Raw genomic sequence first — 19,333 nt, forward strand, 5'->3', positions numbered from 1 at the left:
AGGAGATGGAGAAAATTCTGGCGTTGGATTGCAACTATGCAGAGCGTGTTGAAAAGAAAACACACAGAAGGCTGATATAATCCAGAGACAAGTGTTTTATACATCTGCAACCATAGCATCCGTGACAGAGAGGGAGAAGCATCCATTCATTTATAAAGGTAAGATATTCTAGCTACTGTAACTGCATTTTCAGATATTATACATTTCTAATTCTGCCAAAGCAGCAGCTATTCTTCCTGGGGTCCTGCAAAATTAAAGCAGTTTATACAATTTTAAAAACATTACAATACCTTCACAGATTTCACAACACACTGTGTGCCCTCAGGCCCCTACTCCACCACTACCACATATCTACAGTACTAAATCCATGTGTGTGTATAGTGCATATGTCATCGTGTGTGTGTGTGTGTGTGTGTGTGTGTGTGTGTGTGTGTGTGTGTGTGTGTGTGTGTGTGTGTGTGTGTGTGTGTGTGTGTGTGTGTGTGTGTGTGTGTGTGTGTGTGTGTGTGTGTGTGTCATGCAGGGTAGTAATGTTTTGAGTTGGGATTATGCTTCATTGTTTAGCTAGCTAACTAGCTAGCTACAGTACATGTCTAAACAAAAGACTCCACTATGCAAGTAACCATTTCACCACACCTTCTGTATCCTGTTCATGTGAGAAATTAACAGATTTTATTTGATAGACTGTAGTATGTATCTACCAGAGATGGTAACGTGAAGAACAACATGACCTGCACCAAAGTCAAAATAGAATATAACGTTAGGCCAACGAGACAGTGTCCATGTTCTAAAATTCTCTGGTAAAATGCCCGGCTTTTATCTGTAATTAGAGTAGCGATGAGCATTCAATTGGATTAATACAGCAAATACTATAGGTAAATTATGTAGATACAGTAGCAAACAAATACTCACACTGTACACAGAATATAAATCACTACTTGATTTATCACCGATAGTAATTGGAGGCAATCTCTACCTACTCCCATGTTCACATGGTAAACGACGAGACATTCTTGTTGGATTTGTTGGATCCGTCGGTGGACTTGTGTGCTGGGATATAGAGGTCAGAGGTCATGCGTGAGGAGCGTCCAGATGGGTAGATGTACTTCCTGCCCATGCACCACAGGTCCTCCAGGATCTTCCTGAAGTGGCTCCTGAACTTGACCCCGATGAAGGCATACAGGATGGGGTTGAGGCAGCAGTGGAGGTAGGCCAGGCTCCTGGTGATGGTGAGGGTGGTAAGGATAATCTTCTCTACCTCACACTCCCTCTGCTGGAACAGCGCCACCGTGTGGTAGAGTAGCACCACATTGTAGGGCAGGTGGCACACGATGAAGACCAACACCACGGCTAGGATCACACGAACCGCCTGAAGGAAAGATGGGAAACTTAATTGACCCAATAAGAGACATTTACTTGGACACAAATATATTCTTATAATTAAACATTCCAATTCTATGACTGGAATTTTGGTGTATACTTAAACCTTGTGTCTCTGGGTGCTTTGGGCCCTCAGTAGGGTCCATAGGATGCTGGCATAGCAGAGGACCATGGCCAGGAGGGGCAGGAAGAACCCCATGGCCACCTGCAGGCTAGGCACCAGCACCTTCATCAGCCGGGCGGTCCTGTTACTTTGGAACTGCTCCTGACACACGGTTATAGTCCCTTCCAGCAAGATGGTCTCCTCAACCCGCTCATTGTAGATGACTGTGGGGACAGACAGGGCTATGGCCAGAGCCCAGATGGCTGTACAGATTAGGCGGCTATAGATCAGGTTCTTGGACCGGAGGCCAAAGGAGCGCCTGGCCTGGACGATGGAGATGTAACGGTCTCCACTGATGCAGGCCAGCAGGAGCATGCCACTGTACAGGTTGATACTGTAGGCTCCTCTCAAAGCCTTATAAATTCAAATAATGAAGAAAATGAAGAAAAACATTATTGTCCATGCAATGCGGAAAGGAACAAATGTTGAACTTTAGAACCTGTATTGAGAACTTCATTAGGAACTGTGAGAACTCCATACCTTGCAGGCCACTGAGCCCATGCTCCAGTCATGCTGCTCATTGTAAATTATGAGAGGTAGGGCCACGATGAAGAGCAGGTCTGCCACCGCCACGTTCAGAAGGTACACGTCCGTCATGGTCTTGGCTTTCTTGTAGAAGGCATATGTGACTATCACCAATGCATTGCCACAGAAACCGAATGCACAGATGAAGGAATGGAAGTAGGTCTGTATGACTATCTCCATATCACGGTTGGGATTCAGGTTACAGATATATTCGTTATCATCTGGATAATCTTTAGTGTCGTTTTCTGTGATGTCATAATCATATGCCTCTGTGAACGTCTCATTCATGGTTTATCACCTGTGGAGAAGACATATTTTGCTGTAGAAAATAGTAGTCTTCTATAATGATTTAGTCATTCAATTACTCTTTAATGTTGTACAATCAAGTCCATGAGAAAAAAAGAAGAGATAAACATCACAGTATTTGTGAACTAGCCTGTAGCTACAATGTGACATTTCTTATTTTACACATACTGTAGAGCGCTGCAACTTGGACTCTGGGATAGATGTAACATAGTAAATGTAAATCTGTCTCCCTCCATTTAGTATGGTATGTCACATTTCGGATGGTATGTATTCATTTGTGGATGTCCATCATCCATTTTGTACATGTCCATCATCCAATTTGTACATTATGTTAAGAATTTGCAATATATACACTACAGGTCAAAAGTTTTAGAACACCTACTCATTCAAGGGTTTTTCTTTATTTTACTATTTTCTACATTGTAGAATAATAGTGAAGATATCACAACTATGAAATAACACATATGGAATCATATAATCATCAAAGAAGTGTTCATCAAATCAAAATATATTTTATATTTGAGATTCTTCAAATAGCTACCCTTTGCGTTGATGACAGCTTTTCACTCAACCAGCCTCCCCTGGAACGCTTTTTCCAACAGTCTTGAACGAGTTCCCACAAATGCTGAGCACTTGTTGGCTGCTTTTCCTTCAATCTGTGGTTCGACTCATCACAAACTATCTCAATTTGGTTGCGTTTGTGGAGGATTGTGGAGACCAGGTCATCTGATGCAGCACTCCATCACTCTCCTTCTTGGTAAAATTGCCCTTACACAGCCTGGAGGTGTGTTGGGTCATTGTCCTGTTTAAAAACAAATGACAGTCCCACTAAGCCCAAACTAGATGGGATGGTGTATTGCTGCAGAATGCTGTGGTAGCCATGCTGGTTAAGTGTGCCTTGAATTCTAAATAAATCACAGACACTGTAACCAGCAAAGCACCCCCACGCCATAACACCTCCTCCTCCATGCTTTACAGTAGGAAATACACATGCGGAGATCATGTGTATTTCCCATTTGGACTCCAGACCAAACGACAGATTTCCCCCGGTCTAATGTCCATTGCTCGTGTTTATTGGCCCAAGCAAGTCTTCTTCTTATTGTTGTCCTTTAGTAATGGTTTCTTTGCAGCAATTCGACCATAAAGGCCTGATTCACACAGTCTCCTCTGAACAGTTGATGTTGATGTATCTGTTACTTGAACTCTGCAATTTCTAAGGCTGGTAACTCTAATGAACTTATCCTGTGCAGCAGAGGTAACTCTGGGTCTTCCATTCATGTGGCCGTCCTCATGAGAGCCAGTTTCATGATAGCGCTTGATGGTTTTTGCGACTGCACTTGAAACTTTCAAAGTTCTTGAAATTTTCCGCATTGACTGACATTTGTGTCTTAAAGTAATGATGGACTGTCGTTTCTCTTTTGCTTATTTGAGCTTTTCTTGCCATGAAATGGACTGCCATGAAATTGTCTGTATTGGCTATTGTCTGTATACCCCCCTACCTTGTCATATATAAAATGTTTAACACTTTTTTGGTTACTACATGATTCCATATGTGTTATTTCATAGTTTCGATGTTTTCACTATTATTCTACATTGTAGAAAATAGTAAAAATAAAGAAAAACCCTTGAATTAATAGGTGTTCTAAAACTTTTGACCGGTAGTGTATATTTTCTGAATTTCGCTTTGTTGTGGCCAGGGGCCACACACACACACACACACATCCTAAAATTGCATTTGGACCCCCACCCCACAGTTTATCATTGCATTGTGATACAAAAAGCGGCATCAGTGTGCTTTAGTACCAGATCGGTCAGGCTGTTTGGCGGTTTCAGCCGAGTGGATTTAGGACCGCAGGGACACCACTTTGTTTTGTCCGGTTTCAACAGAAGTAAATGAACTTGGCTCGTTTTCGCCAGTTGGATAACGCCAAATGTTGGCTAATTGCCAAAAGTTGGCTCACGTTAGATATTATTTTTGCCCAATTCACAGTCAGTGATCACAGCCCCAATCACAGTCAATGTAACGTTATGTAGCTAATTCCCTACTTTTCACACTGACACGGTATAAACAGCTCTACAGCCTTCACTGTCATGGTGGAACATTCAGTACACAACACTATGCACATCATGTCTTAGCAGGATCAAATGGTGACAGGTGTGACAGCCAGGGAAGACCAGTCTTCGGAGCGGAGGTGAATTTTGAAGTATATTATAACAATCAGTGAATGGATACAAAGTTCCATCTTGAGTTGATAGGTAGGTTACAGTCTGGGATCTGGGAATAATGGTCTTTTCAATTATTTAACCATTGATTCTATTCTTGGATAATATAATGTATACATGTACACCAGGATCAGATGGTGACAGGGGTCTCAGCAGGGTCAGGGAAGACCCGTCTGTGATGGCTTGGAGGTTAACTTTTGCAGATGCAACACTTTATTCTCTCTGCGCAGCAAACACTGGACAAGCCAGGAGCATCAAAGATTGAAACTATTTTAAAACAGTGTGACAAACCTCTAAAGTTGATTTCCAAACTGTATCAAGGGTTGACAGAGGCTTTTACCGATGACACAAACAAAATGTGAGGATACTACTGATGATGATGAATGGATACAGATATGTTTGAATAACCAATCATGTACATATAATCTCAGACATAAATTACTTTAGTTTAAGACCATCCATAGAACGTACTATATGCCAGTGAAACTGAACACCATGCACTCAGATATGTAATTCCTCTACTGGAGGTATAAAACACAAAAGGGGATATATTTCAATGTTATTGCATATGTTATGCTCTGGTGAATGCTGAGCGAATTCTGGCAAAGAGTGTGTTATTTTATCTTAGCATGTCTACAGATTCTCCCTCCTCCCTGTTTTTGTTTGCTTGGAAATGTTGATACTGGAGACTGTTATCAGAAGAAACAGTGTAACCTAGCATTTATAGCGGGTATGAAATGCATTGCCATTAATTGGAATGTTGGTTATCCTCCCACAATGTCAAAATGGATGGCAGAAATGTAAAGTTATGTGTCACTAGATTTGATTTATTACAAGGGTATACTGTGCAAATTTCATAAGGTCTGGATGCCTTATATGGAATGCTGTATGTGGACACCTGCTCGTCGAACATCTCCAAAATCATGGACATTAATATGGAGTTGGTCCCCCCTTTGCTGCTATAACAGCCTCCACTCTTTTTGGAAGGCTTTCCACTAGATGTTGGAACATTGCTGCGGGGACTTGCTTCCATTCAGCCATAAGAACATTTGTGAGGTCGGGCACTGATGTTGGGTGATTAGGCCTGAATTGCAGTCGGCGTTCCAATTTATCCCAAAGGTGCTCGATGGGGTTGAGGTTAGGGCTCTGTGCAGGACAGTCAAGTTCTTCCACACTACTCTCAACAAACAATTTCTGTATGGACTACGTTTTGTGCACGGGGGCATTGTCATACTTCAATCTATAAGTATATATTTTTTGTCTCTTTATCTTTTGTGGTCTAGTACTATCTTTTTGTTAGCTAGGGCCATCTACTTTAACTGCCGCCTGTCTTCCCAGTGGTCATTATGGAGTTGGTCCCCCCTTTGCTGCTATAACAGCCTCCACTCTTTTTGGAAGGCTTTCCACTAGATGTTGGAACATTGCTGCAGGGACTTGCTTCCATTCAGCCATAAGAACATTTGTGAGGTCGGGCACTGATGTTGGGTGATTAGGCCTGAATTGCAGTCGGCGTTCCAATTTATCCCAAAGGTGCTCGATGGGGTTGAGGTTAGGGCTCTGTGCAGGCCAGTCAAGTTCTTCCACACTACTCTCAACAAACAATTTCTGTATGGACTACGTTTTGTGCACGGGGGCATTGTCATACTTCAATCTATAAGTATATATTTTTTGTCTCTTTATCTTTTGTGTTCTAGTACTATATTTTTGTTAGCTAGGGCCATCTACGTTAACTGCTGCCTGTCTTCCCAGTGGCCTACTGGCAGTGTGAACTGCTGACTGTGCATAATTTGCCGATAGTTATTGACACATCAACCAGGATTGTGGGGGTGGGGACAAATGAGCAATTAGTACAGGGAAGTGTGCTCTCCACCTGTGCTAGGCTATTAGCAATTAAAGTTAGTTCTTCAGTCTCCCCTAGTTTCTCAGCAGCATCTGTAAGTGTCGGTCATGTCAGTGGCGGTTTTGTCTTAAAACTAAGACCGTAGCCGAAACAAAGACGGTTTGAGTTATTCTGAAGAGTTCGAGGAAGGAAAGAGAGGAAGGCTCCACACCACTCTCTCACCTGAGTATTTTGCCTAGTTATTTACAGATTATCAAATTTAGCTCTTTTGTAGCTTTGTCAACTATGTAAGTGTTTTCTATACCTTCGCACCTCTCCCTGTAGGCTTTACACAAGCTCCCCACCCCTTGGCTGCAATCCTTCTAATTTAGTGTACCCTGCACGCACAACCCAAGTGGAATTCAGAGTCTCAGGCAGCATTTGGAACTGCCGATCTGTGGTCTAGAACGCCGAGTTCATCTCAGCCTATGCTACTGTCGTGTCTTTGGCTATGCCGGATTAAGTGATATGACATGCTATTCTATAAATTCCTTTCTTTGTAATTAATATTACCTGATTGAGCTAATCATGTAAATATAATTAACTACAAAGTCGGGGCACCACAAAATAATATTTATAGAGCTGTTATCTTCGGGAATAAACTCCTAGACCTAGTAATATTTTACATCAATAGCAGTCAATATTAATCGTCACCTTATTTCAGTCTCATCTGAAAGTTGTAAATTCTTGGTTGTCTTCACGAACCCTGGCTAACAAGTTGAATCAGCAATACAAAATTGTGTTTAATTATTTATTTACTAAATACCTAACTAATCACACAGAATTACATATACACAGAATTAATCCTACCTTGATTACAAATTACGTCATAAAGGAAAATGTCCCTAGCGGACGGAACAGATATGACAGCTGGTTACACAAAAGAAAAGGGGGCTGGGTTCGAGCGGGAAGACGGAGGAACAAAGGGAGAAGCGATGTCTCTATCGTAAATACAGTATCATATGCATTCTAAATTACCGCCCATTTGGAAAAGGAAAATGCAATAAAACATTTACTCTGAGCTGCGCTTCGGTGGATGGAAGGCCGTGTTGCCCAACCGAGTCCTTTATCCTTTGAAGAATGTGGGGGTAAAATGGATACGTTGTAGTAACGTTGTTGTGCGGTAGACGGGATACTCTGTCTGCTTTCCTTGCCGACGTTTGCAGCTGCTGTTGCTAACTCAAAGGCTAAGAGGTATCACTTCTGTAGTGAATAACAGTTCAAAGTTCATACCTTTCGCAACCAAAGCTCATGCTGAGGTTGGCTTCGTTCTGTAGTTATTATCTGAACCATTCTGACATCGGACCGTCGTCCTCACATCCTCGGAACAGATAACATGTTAGTACTTTTAACATATGGACTGGCGTCCTCACATCCTCGGAACAGGAGGTTACATTTTCGTCAAGGCTTTATATATATCACTTCCGGCGCCGACAGAGATGGCCGCCTCGCTTCGCGTTCCTAGGAAACTATGCAGTTTTTTGTTTTTTTACGTGTTATTTCTTACATTAGTACCCCAGGTCATCTTAGGTTTCATTACATACAGTCGAGAAGAACTACTGAATATAAGATCAGCGTCAACTCACCATCAGTACGACCAAGAATATGTTTTCCGCGACGCGGATCCTGTGTTCTGCCTTACAAACAGGACAACGGAATGGATCGCATGCAGCGACCCAAGAAAACGACTCCGAAAAAGAGGGAAACGTAGCGGTCTTCTGGTCAGACTCCGGACAAGGGCACATCGCGCACCACTCCCCAGCATTCTTCTTGCCAATGTCCAGTCTCTTGACAACAAGGTTGATGAAATCCGAGCAAGGGTAGCATTCCAGAGGGACATCAGAGACTGCAACGTTCTCTGCTTCACGGAAACATGGCTTACTGGGAAGACGCTATCCGATGCGGTGCAGCCAACGGGTTTCTCCACGCATCGCGCCAACAGAAACAAACATCTTTCTGGTAAGAAGAGTGGCGGGGGCGTATGCCTCATGACTAACGAGACATGGTGTGATGAAGGAAACATACAGGAACTCAAATCCTTCTGTTCACCTGATTTGGAATTCCTCACAATCAAATGTAGACCGCATTATCTTCCAAGAGAATTCTCTTCGATTATAATCACAGCCGTATATATCCCCCCCCAAGCAGACACATCGATGGCTCTGAACGAACTTTATTTAACTCTTTGCAAACTGGAAACCTTTTATCCGGAGGCTTTATTCATTGTAGCCGGTGGATTTTAACAAAGCTAATCTGAAAACAAGACTCCCTAAATTTTATCAGCATATCGATTGCGCAACCAGGGGTGGTAAAACCTTGGATCATTGTTACTCTAACTTCCGTGACGCATATAAGGCCCTGCCCCGCCCCCCTTTCGGAAAAGCTGACCACGACTCCATTTTGTTGATCCCTGCCTACAGGCAGAAACTTAAACAAGAGGCTCCCACGCTGAGGTCTGTCCAACGCTGGTCAGACCAAGCTGACTCCACACTCCAAGACTGCTTCCATCACGTGGACTGGGACATGTTTCGTATTGCGTCAGATAAAAATATTGACGAATACGCTGATTCGGTGTGCGAGTTCATTAGAACGTGCGTTGAAGATGTCGTTCCCATAGCAACGATAAAAACATTCCCTAACCAGAAACCGTGGATTGATGGCAGCATTCGCGTGAAACTGAAAGCGCAAACCACTGCTTTTAATCAGGGCAAGGTGTCTGGCAACATGACCGAATACAAACAGTGCAGCTATTCCCTCCGCAAGGCTATTAAACAAGCTAAGCGTCAGTACAGAGACAAAGTAGAATCTCAATTCAACGGCTCAGACACAAGAGGCATGTGGCAGGGTCTACAGTCAATCACGGACTACAAGAAGAAACCCAGCCCAGTCACGGACCAGGATGTCTTGCTCCCAGGCAGACTAAATAACTTTTTTGCCCGCTTTGAGGACAATACAGTGCCACTGACACGGCCTGCAACGAAAACATGCGGTCTCTCCTTCACTGCAGCCGAGGTGAGTAAGACATTTAAACGTGTTAACCCTCGCAAGGCTGCAGGCCCAGACGGCATCCCCAGCCGCGCCCTCAGAGCATGCGCAGACCAGCTGGCCGGTGTGTTTACGGACATATTCAATCAATCCCTATACCAGTCTGCAGTTCCCACATGCTTCAAGAGGGCCACCATTGTTCCTGTTCCCAAGAAAGCTAAGGTAACTGAGATAAACGACTACCGCCCCGTAGCACTCACTTCCGTCATCATGAAGTGCTTTGAGAGACTAGTCAAGGACCATATCACCTCCACCCTACCTGACACCCTAGACCCACTCCAATTTGCTTACCGCCCAAATAGGTCCACAGACGATGAAATCTCAACCACACTGCACACTGCCTTAACCCACCTGGACAAGAGGAATACCTATGTGAGAATGCTGTTCATCGACTACAGCTCGGCATTCAACACCATAGTACCCTCCAAGCTCGTCATCAAGCTCGAGACCCTGGGTCTCGACCCCGCCCTGTGCAACTGGGTACTGGACTTCCTGACGGGCCGCCCCAGGTGGTGAGGGTAGGCAACAACATCTCCTCCCCGCTGATCCTCAACACGGGGCCCCACAAGGGTGCGTTCTGAGCCCTCTCCTGTACTCCCTGTTCACCCACGACTGCGTGGCCACGCACGCCTCCAACTCAATCATCAAGTTTGCGGACGACACAACAGTGGTAGGCTTGATTACCAACAACGACGAGACGGCCTACAGGGAGGAGGTGAGGGCCCTCGGAGTGTGGTGTCAGGAAAATAACCTCACACTCAACGTCAACAAAACTAAGGAGATGATTGTGGACTTCAGGAAACAGCAGAGGGAACACCCCCCTATCCACATCGATGGGACAGTAGTGGAGAGGGTAGCAAGTTTTAAGTTCCTCGGCATACACATCACAGACAAACTGAATTGGTCCACTCACACTGACAGCGTCGTGAAGAAGGCGCAGCAGCGCCTCTTCAACCTCAGGAGGCTGAAGAAATGTGGCTTGTCACCAAAAGCACTCACAAACTTCTACAGATGCACAATCGAGAGCATCCTGGCGGGCTGTATCACCGCCTGGTACGGCAACTGCTCCGCCCTCAACCGTAAGGCTCTCCAGAGGGTAGTGAGGTCTGCACAACGCATCACCGGGGGCAAACTACCTGCCCTCCAGGACACATTTACATTTACATTTAAGTCATTTAGCAGACGCTCTTATCCAGAGCGACTTACAAATTGGTGCATTCACCTTATGACACCTACACCACCCGATGTTACAGGAAGGCCATAAAGATCATCAAGGACATCAACCACCCGAACCACTGCCTGTTCACCCCGCTATCATCCAGAAGGCGAGGTCAGTACAGGTGCATCAAAGCTGGGACCGAGAAACTGAAAAACAGCTTCTATCTCAAGGCCATCAGACTGTTAAACAGCCACCACTAACATTGAGTGGCTGCTGCCAACACACTGTCATTGACACTGACCCAACTCCAGCCACTTTAATAATGGGAATTGATGGGAAATGATGTAAATATATCACTAGCCACTTTAAACAATGCTACCTTATATAATGTTACTTACCCTACATTATTCATCTCATATGCATACGTATATACTGTACTCTACATCATCAACTGCATCCTTATGTAATACATGTATCACTAGCCACTTTAACTATGCCACTTTGTTTACTTTGTCTACATACTCATCTCATATGTATATACTGTACTCGATACCATCTACTGTATGCTGCTCTGTACCATCACTCATTCATATATCCTTATGTACATATTCTTTATCCCCTTACACTGTGTATAAGACAGTAGTTTTGGAATTGTTAGTTAGATTACTTGTTGGTTATCACTGCATTGTCGGAACTAGAAGCACAAGCATTTCGCTACACTCGCATTAACATCTGCTAACCATGTGTATGTGACAAATAAAATTTGATTTGATTTGATTTTGATTTAGTGGAGCGAGAAGGGTGTTTGAAAAGTTTTATAACCCATGTCTCTTCACAGGGGCGGGCCACTGATTGAGCAGAGCCCTAACCTTATGAAAAACCAAATCTCTCACTTGAAAGCTAAAATTACATTTAATCTTTTCACCAATAATTTTATAGTCAACCATTTAAAATGAACAACAATTACATGTGAATCCAATAACTACAATGTGCAGACTTTCCACTGTAAAGTTTATGTCATCCTATCATTGATGAGAATGCCTCAGATGACAACCGAACTGATATATTCATTAAGTTCCACCGCATATGTTCAATTAGTCGGATTACCAGAATATAGTTCATTTTCCCAAACCTTCTGATGTTCCCAGAATCTCTATGTTAAACCAAAGGATTTTCAAATGTCACATCAGTAGGGTAGAGAGAGGAAAAAGGGGGGAGAAGTATTTATGACTGTCATAAACATACCCCCAGGCCAACGTCATGACACTGCTCTTCAGTCCCTTAACTCTTTGCCCTCACAGAGACATGGATCACCCTAGAGAACACTGCTACTCCAGCTACTCTATCTTCTTTCTTCCCTCCTACCTCTCTGTGAATGACTTTGTCCACCACTGGAAATAAAGGTTGACTACAAGACCATGGTGCTTACCGCGCTCCAGCAGGTATATTTCACTGGTCATTCCCGAAGCCAACACCTCCTTTGACCGCCTTTCCTTCAAGTTCTCTGCTGCCAATGACTGGAACGAATTGCAAAAATTACTGAAGCTGGAGTCTTATTAACATACAAAGCATTACATGGGCTTTCTCCTACCTATCTTTCTGATTTGGTCCTGCCATATATACCTACACGTATGCTACGGTCATAAGACGCAGGCCTCCTAATTGTCCCTAGAATTTCTAAGCAAACAGCTGGAGGCAGGGCTTTCTCCTATAGAGCTCCATTTTTATGGAATGGTCTGCCTACCCATGTGAGAGACGCAGACTCAGTCTCATCCTTTAAGTCTTTATTGAAGACTCATCTCTTCAGTAGGTCCTATGATTGAGTGTAGTCTGGCCCAGGAGTGTGAAGGTGAACAGAAAGGCACTGGAGCAACGAATCGCCCTTGCTGTCTCTGCCTGGCCGGTTCCCCTCTCTCCACTGGGATTCTCTGCCTCTAACCCTATTACAGGGGCTGAGTCACTGGCTTACTGGTGCTCTTCCATGCCTTCCCTAGGAGTGGTGCGTCACTTGAGTGGGTTGAGTCACTGACGTGGTCTTCCTGTCTGGGTTGGCGCCCCCCCTTGGGTTGTGCCATAGCGGAGATCTTTGTGGGCTATACTCGGCCTTGTCTCAAGATGGTAAGTTGGTGGTTGAAGATATCCCTCTAGTGGTGTGGGGACTGTGCTTTGGCAAAGTGGGTGGGGTTATATCCTGCCTGTTTGACCCTGTCCGGGGGTATCATCAGATGGGGCCACAGTGTCTCCTGACCCCTCCTGTCTCAGCCTCCAGTATTTATGCTGCAGTAGTTTGTGTCGGGGGGCTAGGGTCTGGAGTATTTCTCCTGTCTTATCCGGTGTCCTGTGTGAGTTTAAGTATGCTCTCTCTAATTCTCTCTTTCTCTCTTTCTTTCTTTCTCTCTCTTAGATGACCCAAGCCCTAGGACCATGCCTTAAGACTACCTGGCATGATGACTCCTTGTTGTCCCCAGTCCACCTGGCCGTGCTGCTGCTCCAGTTTCAACTGTTCTGCCTGCGGCTATGGAACTCTGACCTGTTCACTGTAATTACTATTATTTGACCATGCTGGTCATTTATGAACATTTGAACATCTTGGCCAAGTTCTGTTATAATTTCCACCTGGCACAGCCAGAAGAGGACTGGCCATCCCTCAGCCTGGTTCCTCTCTGGGTTTGTTCCTAGGCTAAGGCCTTTCTAGGGAGTTTTTCCTAGCCACCATGCCTCTACACCTGCATTGCTTACTGTTTGGGGTTTTAGGCTGGGTTTCTGTACAGCACTTTGATATATCAGCTGATGTAAGAAGGGCTTTATAAATAAATTTGATTTGATAATAGATACTCAGACACATTGTACAGGGCATCTGACTAAAACGGGTCAAAGTGGTGCTAGTGGAGCCTGCTGGTCATAATCAAAGATAAGCACATTGAGAATCAGCTCACAGACTGTTATCAGGAGTCAACACTAATAGTGCTATGGTTTCACTTCTGTTTGATAAGAATTAAAAAAATTACTGAAAAGAGTTTGAGAGTAAAAAACATTGAACTACATACACCATATTACACAGTTGAAGTCGGAAGTGTACATATACTTAGGTTGGAGTCATTAAATCTCGTTTTTCAACCACTCCACACATTTATTGTTAACAGACTATTGTTTTGGCAAGTCAATTAGGACATCTACTTTGTGCATGACACAAGTCATTTTTCCAACAATTGTTTACAAACAGATTTTTCACTTATAATTCAAAGTATCACAATTTCAGTTGGTCAGAAGTTTACATACACTAAGTTGACTGTGCCTTTAATAAACAGCTTGGAAAATTCCAGAAAATTATGTCATGACTTTAGAAGCTTCTGATTCTAAAGCTTCTAATTGACATAATTTGAGTCAATTGGAGGTGTACCTGTGGATGTATTTCAAGGCGTACCTTCAAACTCAGTGCCTCATTGCTTGACATCATGGGAAAATCAAAAGAAATCAGCCAAGACCTCAGAAAAAAAATGTAGCCCTCCACAAGTCTGGTTCATCCTTGGGAGCAATTTCCAAATGCCTGAAGGTACCATGTTCATCTGTACAAACAGTAGTACGCAAGTATAAACACCATGGCACCATGCAGCCGGAAGGAGACGCGTTCTGTCTCCTAGAGATGAACGTACTTTGATGCGAAAAGTGCAAATCAATACCAGAACAACAGCACAAAAGTATCTAAATCCACAGTAAAACAAGTCCTATATCGACATAACCTGAAAGGCTGCTCAGCAAGGAAGAAGCCACTGCTCCAAAACCGCCATAAAAAAGCCAGACTACGGTTTACAACTGCTCTGCTCATGGGGACAAAGATCTTACCTTTTGGAGAAATGCACTCTGGTCTGATGAAACAAAAATAGAATTGTTTGGCCACAATGACCATCGTTATGTTCGGAGGAAAAAGGGGGAGGCTTGCAAGGGTGCTTTGCAGCAGGAGGGACTGGTGCACTTCACAAAATAGATGGCATTATGAGGTGGGGAAATTATGTGGATATATTGAAGCAACTTCTCAAGACATTAGTCAGGAAGTTAAAGCTTGGTCACAAATGGGTCTTCCAAATGGACAATGACCCCACGCATACTTCCAAATTTGTGGCAAAATGGCTTAAGGACAACAAATTGGGTTCTGAAATGATTGACACCTTTGATAAAGAAGAGAAAAAATGACTGTATAAAATAAACGATTCTAATACAGAACTATATTGTAAGCAAAAAAAAATGTAGATTATATTTTTTTATACTAATCGTTTGCTCAGAGAGAGGGAGAGATTCTCTTGAACAGGTAATAGTTATGTCACACATGCAGCTAACAAACATATATGGGAATTTCTGCTCTACTCAATTACAACCATACTAATTGCAACATTACAGCTAAAATGGAAGTGGCAAGTGGAAGGAGGAAAGTAAGAAACATGTCTCTCGGCATTAAAGACCAAAATTGTCTAAAGAAAATTGTGATGAATAAAAAAGTATATATGGTGGATTGGAAATGATGCAAAAGATTAGATTGATGGAATCTACAATCAATCTGCACTATTAAAGCTGATCTACCCCTAAAAAAACAACAAAGGTTGGGGTCAAAATTGACACCCCTGTTTTCAATACCTTTCAATACTTCAACAGCACTGAGCCTTTCAACTAAAATGTTTTATGAATTGGAGAACACATTGGGCCGGTTCTTTAAAAAAAAAAAAATTAAAAACTTTTACCCCTTTTTCTCCCCAATTTCGTGGTATCCAATTGTCTCATCGCTGCAACTCCGTATGGACTCGAGAGAGAGAGAGAGAGGCAAAGGTCGAGAGCCGTGCGTCCTCCGAAACACAACCCAACCAAGCAGCACTGCTTCTTGACACAATGCCCACTTAACCCGGAAGCCAGCGTCACCAATGTGTCAGAGGAAACATTGTGCACCTGGTGACCGTGTCAACGTGCACTGCGCCCGGCCCTCCACAGGAGTTTCTGGTGTGCAATGGGACAAGGACATCCCTGCCGGCCAAACCCTCCCCTAACCTGGAAGACGCTGGGCAAAATAGTGCATCGCCCCATGGGTCTCCTGGTTGCGCTCAGCTGCAACAGGGCCTAGACTTGAAGCCAGAATCTCTAGTGGCACTGGGACAAATTCTTAGACCATTGCTCCATACAGAATCTTTTCAGATCCTTGATACCCTTCATCTGCGCTTCGGGACTGCCCTCTTCAATTCAAACCATAGGTTTTCAATGGGTTTCAAGTCTGGAGACTGAGATGGCCATTGCAAAATGTAGAATTTTGTGGCCAATTAACCATTTCTTTGTGGAGTTTGATGGCCAAAGAGCTCTATTTTCATGTCATCTAACCTAAGTACCGGAAATTATTTGATATTGAGATAAAAATGGCTGCATTAGACCTTTAAAGTTTGTTCGATCATATCAGACCACAAGTCCAAGACCACTATGATGACACACCAAATGTGTTTGATGGATTCTTTTTGTCTTCTTCTAATGCCTCTTAAGGGAAAAGTGATCCAAAAGTAACGGAAAGTAATCAAAAAATGACGTTACTGATTACAATTTTGGACAGTTAACTACATAGTAACTGTAGCGGACTACATGTCGGAAATAACCTACTCAACCCTGCTTGAGTTTTGATGTGCCACATTCATTGCCGAACATTTTTATTTTCAGTTGTAACTGAGAACTAGATTATTTCAAATACATTTAGTAAATGATCAGTACATACCTGTGGAAAAGTCGTTGGGAGAACAGGTTGCTGGGATACAAAACAATTGATGAAGTACTTTCTGGCCAGGTTTTCTCCAAAATAAAGTCCTCCAAATTAAATCAGACAAAAAGGCTGGTCAATCCTGTAAACTACGATGCCTAGAACAACAACAGGCTACCTGGCTCTCTTGGCAGACTGAAGTTACTGTTTGTTTGTGTGGTGGGGAGGTGGACACAGAGGTTCAGTGTGGTTGGTTGTGTATTTACTGGGAGGTGGAATCCCCACATCTAACAGCTTCTGCATAGCTTATCTGATCATTGCTTATCTCATCTCTCCTCTTTTGGTCTTGTCTCCTGCACATCTAAATCCCACCTGTGTTCAAAGACACAGAAAGGCTTTCATGTAACACACGCTCTGAAATGAAACAGTACACAGTATGGCATCCCTGGGACATTCCCAGCTTCATATTCAAATCTAACTTTTACAGTTTGAGCACACAACAAGCACTGGTCATGTTTATAATTAGATGAATTGACATTCATGCGAACATGGACCCTAGCCCAACACCCTAGGAACAGCATCTGAAAGCATATGATGGGAATAAGCACTATGGCAATAGCATTACTTATACTTATTAAATCCTTTCCAAAAGTGAATAGGGCTGGGTTCCATGTGAATGAATTACTGTAATGTATTTGAAACTTGGACTTCCCCAATATGGCCAGCAGGGAGGGCCAACATATCTAAAATGTATGTATGCTTTTACAACTATTGAGACAAGTTTTGCCCAGTGATTAGGCTTTTACAGCACACAATTCCCACTTGACACAGTTTGGATATAACTTCTTTCTTTTTTTTAATATCGTATAGTATCGTATGGCTTACTCGGTCATACAATAGATTAAGAATTGAATGCCAGGCCTCCCGATTGGTGCAGTGGTATAAGGCACTGGATCGCAGTGCTAGCTGTGCCACTAGAGATCTTGGTTTGAGTCCGGGCTCAGAATTGAATTCGATAACTTTTCATACATCGTAGAGGATGTATAGTATTGCACATCTTTATCTGAGACCAGGTTGCTTGCACTAACAACCAAAGATAATTATGGGGAGAATTTACTTTGGTGGTTAGGGGAACTAATGGCAAAGGTTAGGAGAACTAAAACGACAAAGGTCAGGTGAATTTAAGTAGCAGGTTAGGTGAATTGGGTTAAGTTTAGAATAAGTGGTAGAGGAAGGGTTAGCTAAAATGCAACGGTTAGGAGAATTTACGTTGCAGGTTAAGTGAATTGGGTTAATTAAGTGATAATGCCCCAAGAAGCTGGTGTTTGGAGGATATTGGCACGGGTGTTGTTGATTTTCAATCAAATCTTATTCAGGATCAGTGTCCCTTCCACGCGACGGTTGAGCTAACGTAGGCTAATGCGATTAGAATTAGGTTGTAAGTAACAAGAACATTTCCCAGGACATAGACATATCTGATATTGGCAGAAAGCTTAAATTCTTGTTAATCGAACTGCACGGTCCAATTTACAGTAGCTATTACAGTGAAAGAACATCATGCTATTGTTTGAGGAGAGTGCACAATTTTGAACATGAAAGTATTTAATAAACCAATTAGGCACATTTGGGCAGTCTTGGTTAAAAAAACTATCCGAAATGCAATGGTTCATTAGATCAGTCTAAAACGTTGCACATACACCGCTGCCAAATAGTGGCCAAAATCTCAATTGCACCTTGGCTGGAATAATACATTATGACCTTTCTCTTGCATTTCAAAGATGATGGTACATCATTTCACATTTCCACAAACTTCAAAGTTTTTACTTTCAAATGGTACCAAGAATATGCATATCCTTGCATCAGTGTCCGAGCTACAGCAGTTAGATTTGGGTATGTCATTTTAGGCAAAAAAAAAAAAATTAAAGGGGCAGATCCTTAAAGTACTATTTCATCTTTCCACAAAATATAGTTCTGACACAAATCTAGGGTTGCTACCCAAGCCGGCTGGTTGTTCGTTCTATCATTCAGTTGCCGGAGACGCAACCCAGTCGTTATGTCTTTTGTTCTGTCTTTTGTTCTGTATCTATGGACGTGACCCAGTCGTTGGTTCTAAATGTTCTATTACCATACTGGCTGGCAGCGTTCTTATCCCTTGCTAGCTAGCCAACTACGGCTAATTTACAGTCACATCAAACAGTGCAGCCAGAATAACATTATAGTAGCTGCATTTGCATTTGTTTAAGCTGTTTTCTAGTGGCATTTATTTGGATACATTCGTAAGAATGAGCTAATGATGCGCGATTTCAACTGGCATAGTAAAAATGCACTCTCGTCAGGTCACTGATGTTCAGAGCTAGCCAAAAACCGCTAACATTAATACACGTTTTACCCTGTTTTCGATTGACATTTATTTGTATATGTCCATAAAAATGACGCTGATTCATGATTTCAACTGGCTGAGAAAAGCTGCCTCCCTGCCTTTCTGTCTCATCCCAACCCCGACACGTTCATTACTATGGGACATGAGATCGAATTTCAATGTTGAAACAATGTTCCAAATGTCAGAGACAGACCACAAGTTTTATGCAAATCTCCACTATTGAAAACCAATTGTTAGTCTAAAAGAAATGGGAGCTCATTTCTAGATGCTTTTTACAGTGGAGTTTAGAAATTGGCTGGCTGGGCTGATGAGACAGTGGATTGCGCAGTGAGATGGAACAGAGTAAATAGGCATTTCAATATTTTTAGCCATTGGCAATTTGTTGAATAGACATCTGCTGGAATACGGTTTTAACCCATCAGCGTCCAAGATTAGAACCACCCATTTTTTAAATGTATAATAAGTGTTAGGGGAAGGGTTAGCTTAAATTCTACAGTTGTCCCGGATGCAACTCGTACATATAACCTTAAGATTGCTAAATGGTTGTGGAT

The 19,333-nt window shown here is 42.8% G+C and overlaps 1 protein-coding gene across 1 annotated transcript; it reads right to left on the minus strand.

Annotated features, from left to right (window-relative positions):
- Positions 1–88: 88 nt before the first annotated feature.
- LOC115146357 (C-C chemokine receptor type 6-like) lies at positions 89–16,674 on the minus strand. The gene is made up of 4 exons (XM_029688389.2): positions 16,421–16,674; positions 2,024–2,366; positions 1,487–1,897; positions 89–1,369 (listed from the first exon to the last, which is right to left on the minus strand). The coding sequence occupies exons 2-4, from the start codon at positions 2,354–2,356 to the stop codon at positions 989–991; spliced, it is 1,125 nt and encodes a 374-aa protein (XP_029544249.2). The 5' UTR covers positions 2,357–2,366; positions 16,421–16,674; the 3' UTR covers positions 89–988.
- Positions 16,675–19,333: the final 2,659 nt, after the last annotated feature.

This window comes from Oncorhynchus nerka, linkage group LG18 (genome assembly GCF_034236695.1).
Source record: "Oncorhynchus nerka isolate Pitt River linkage group LG18, Oner_Uvic_2.0, whole genome shotgun sequence".
Lineage (NCBI taxonomy): Eukaryota > Metazoa > Chordata > Actinopteri > Salmoniformes > Salmonidae > Oncorhynchus > Oncorhynchus nerka.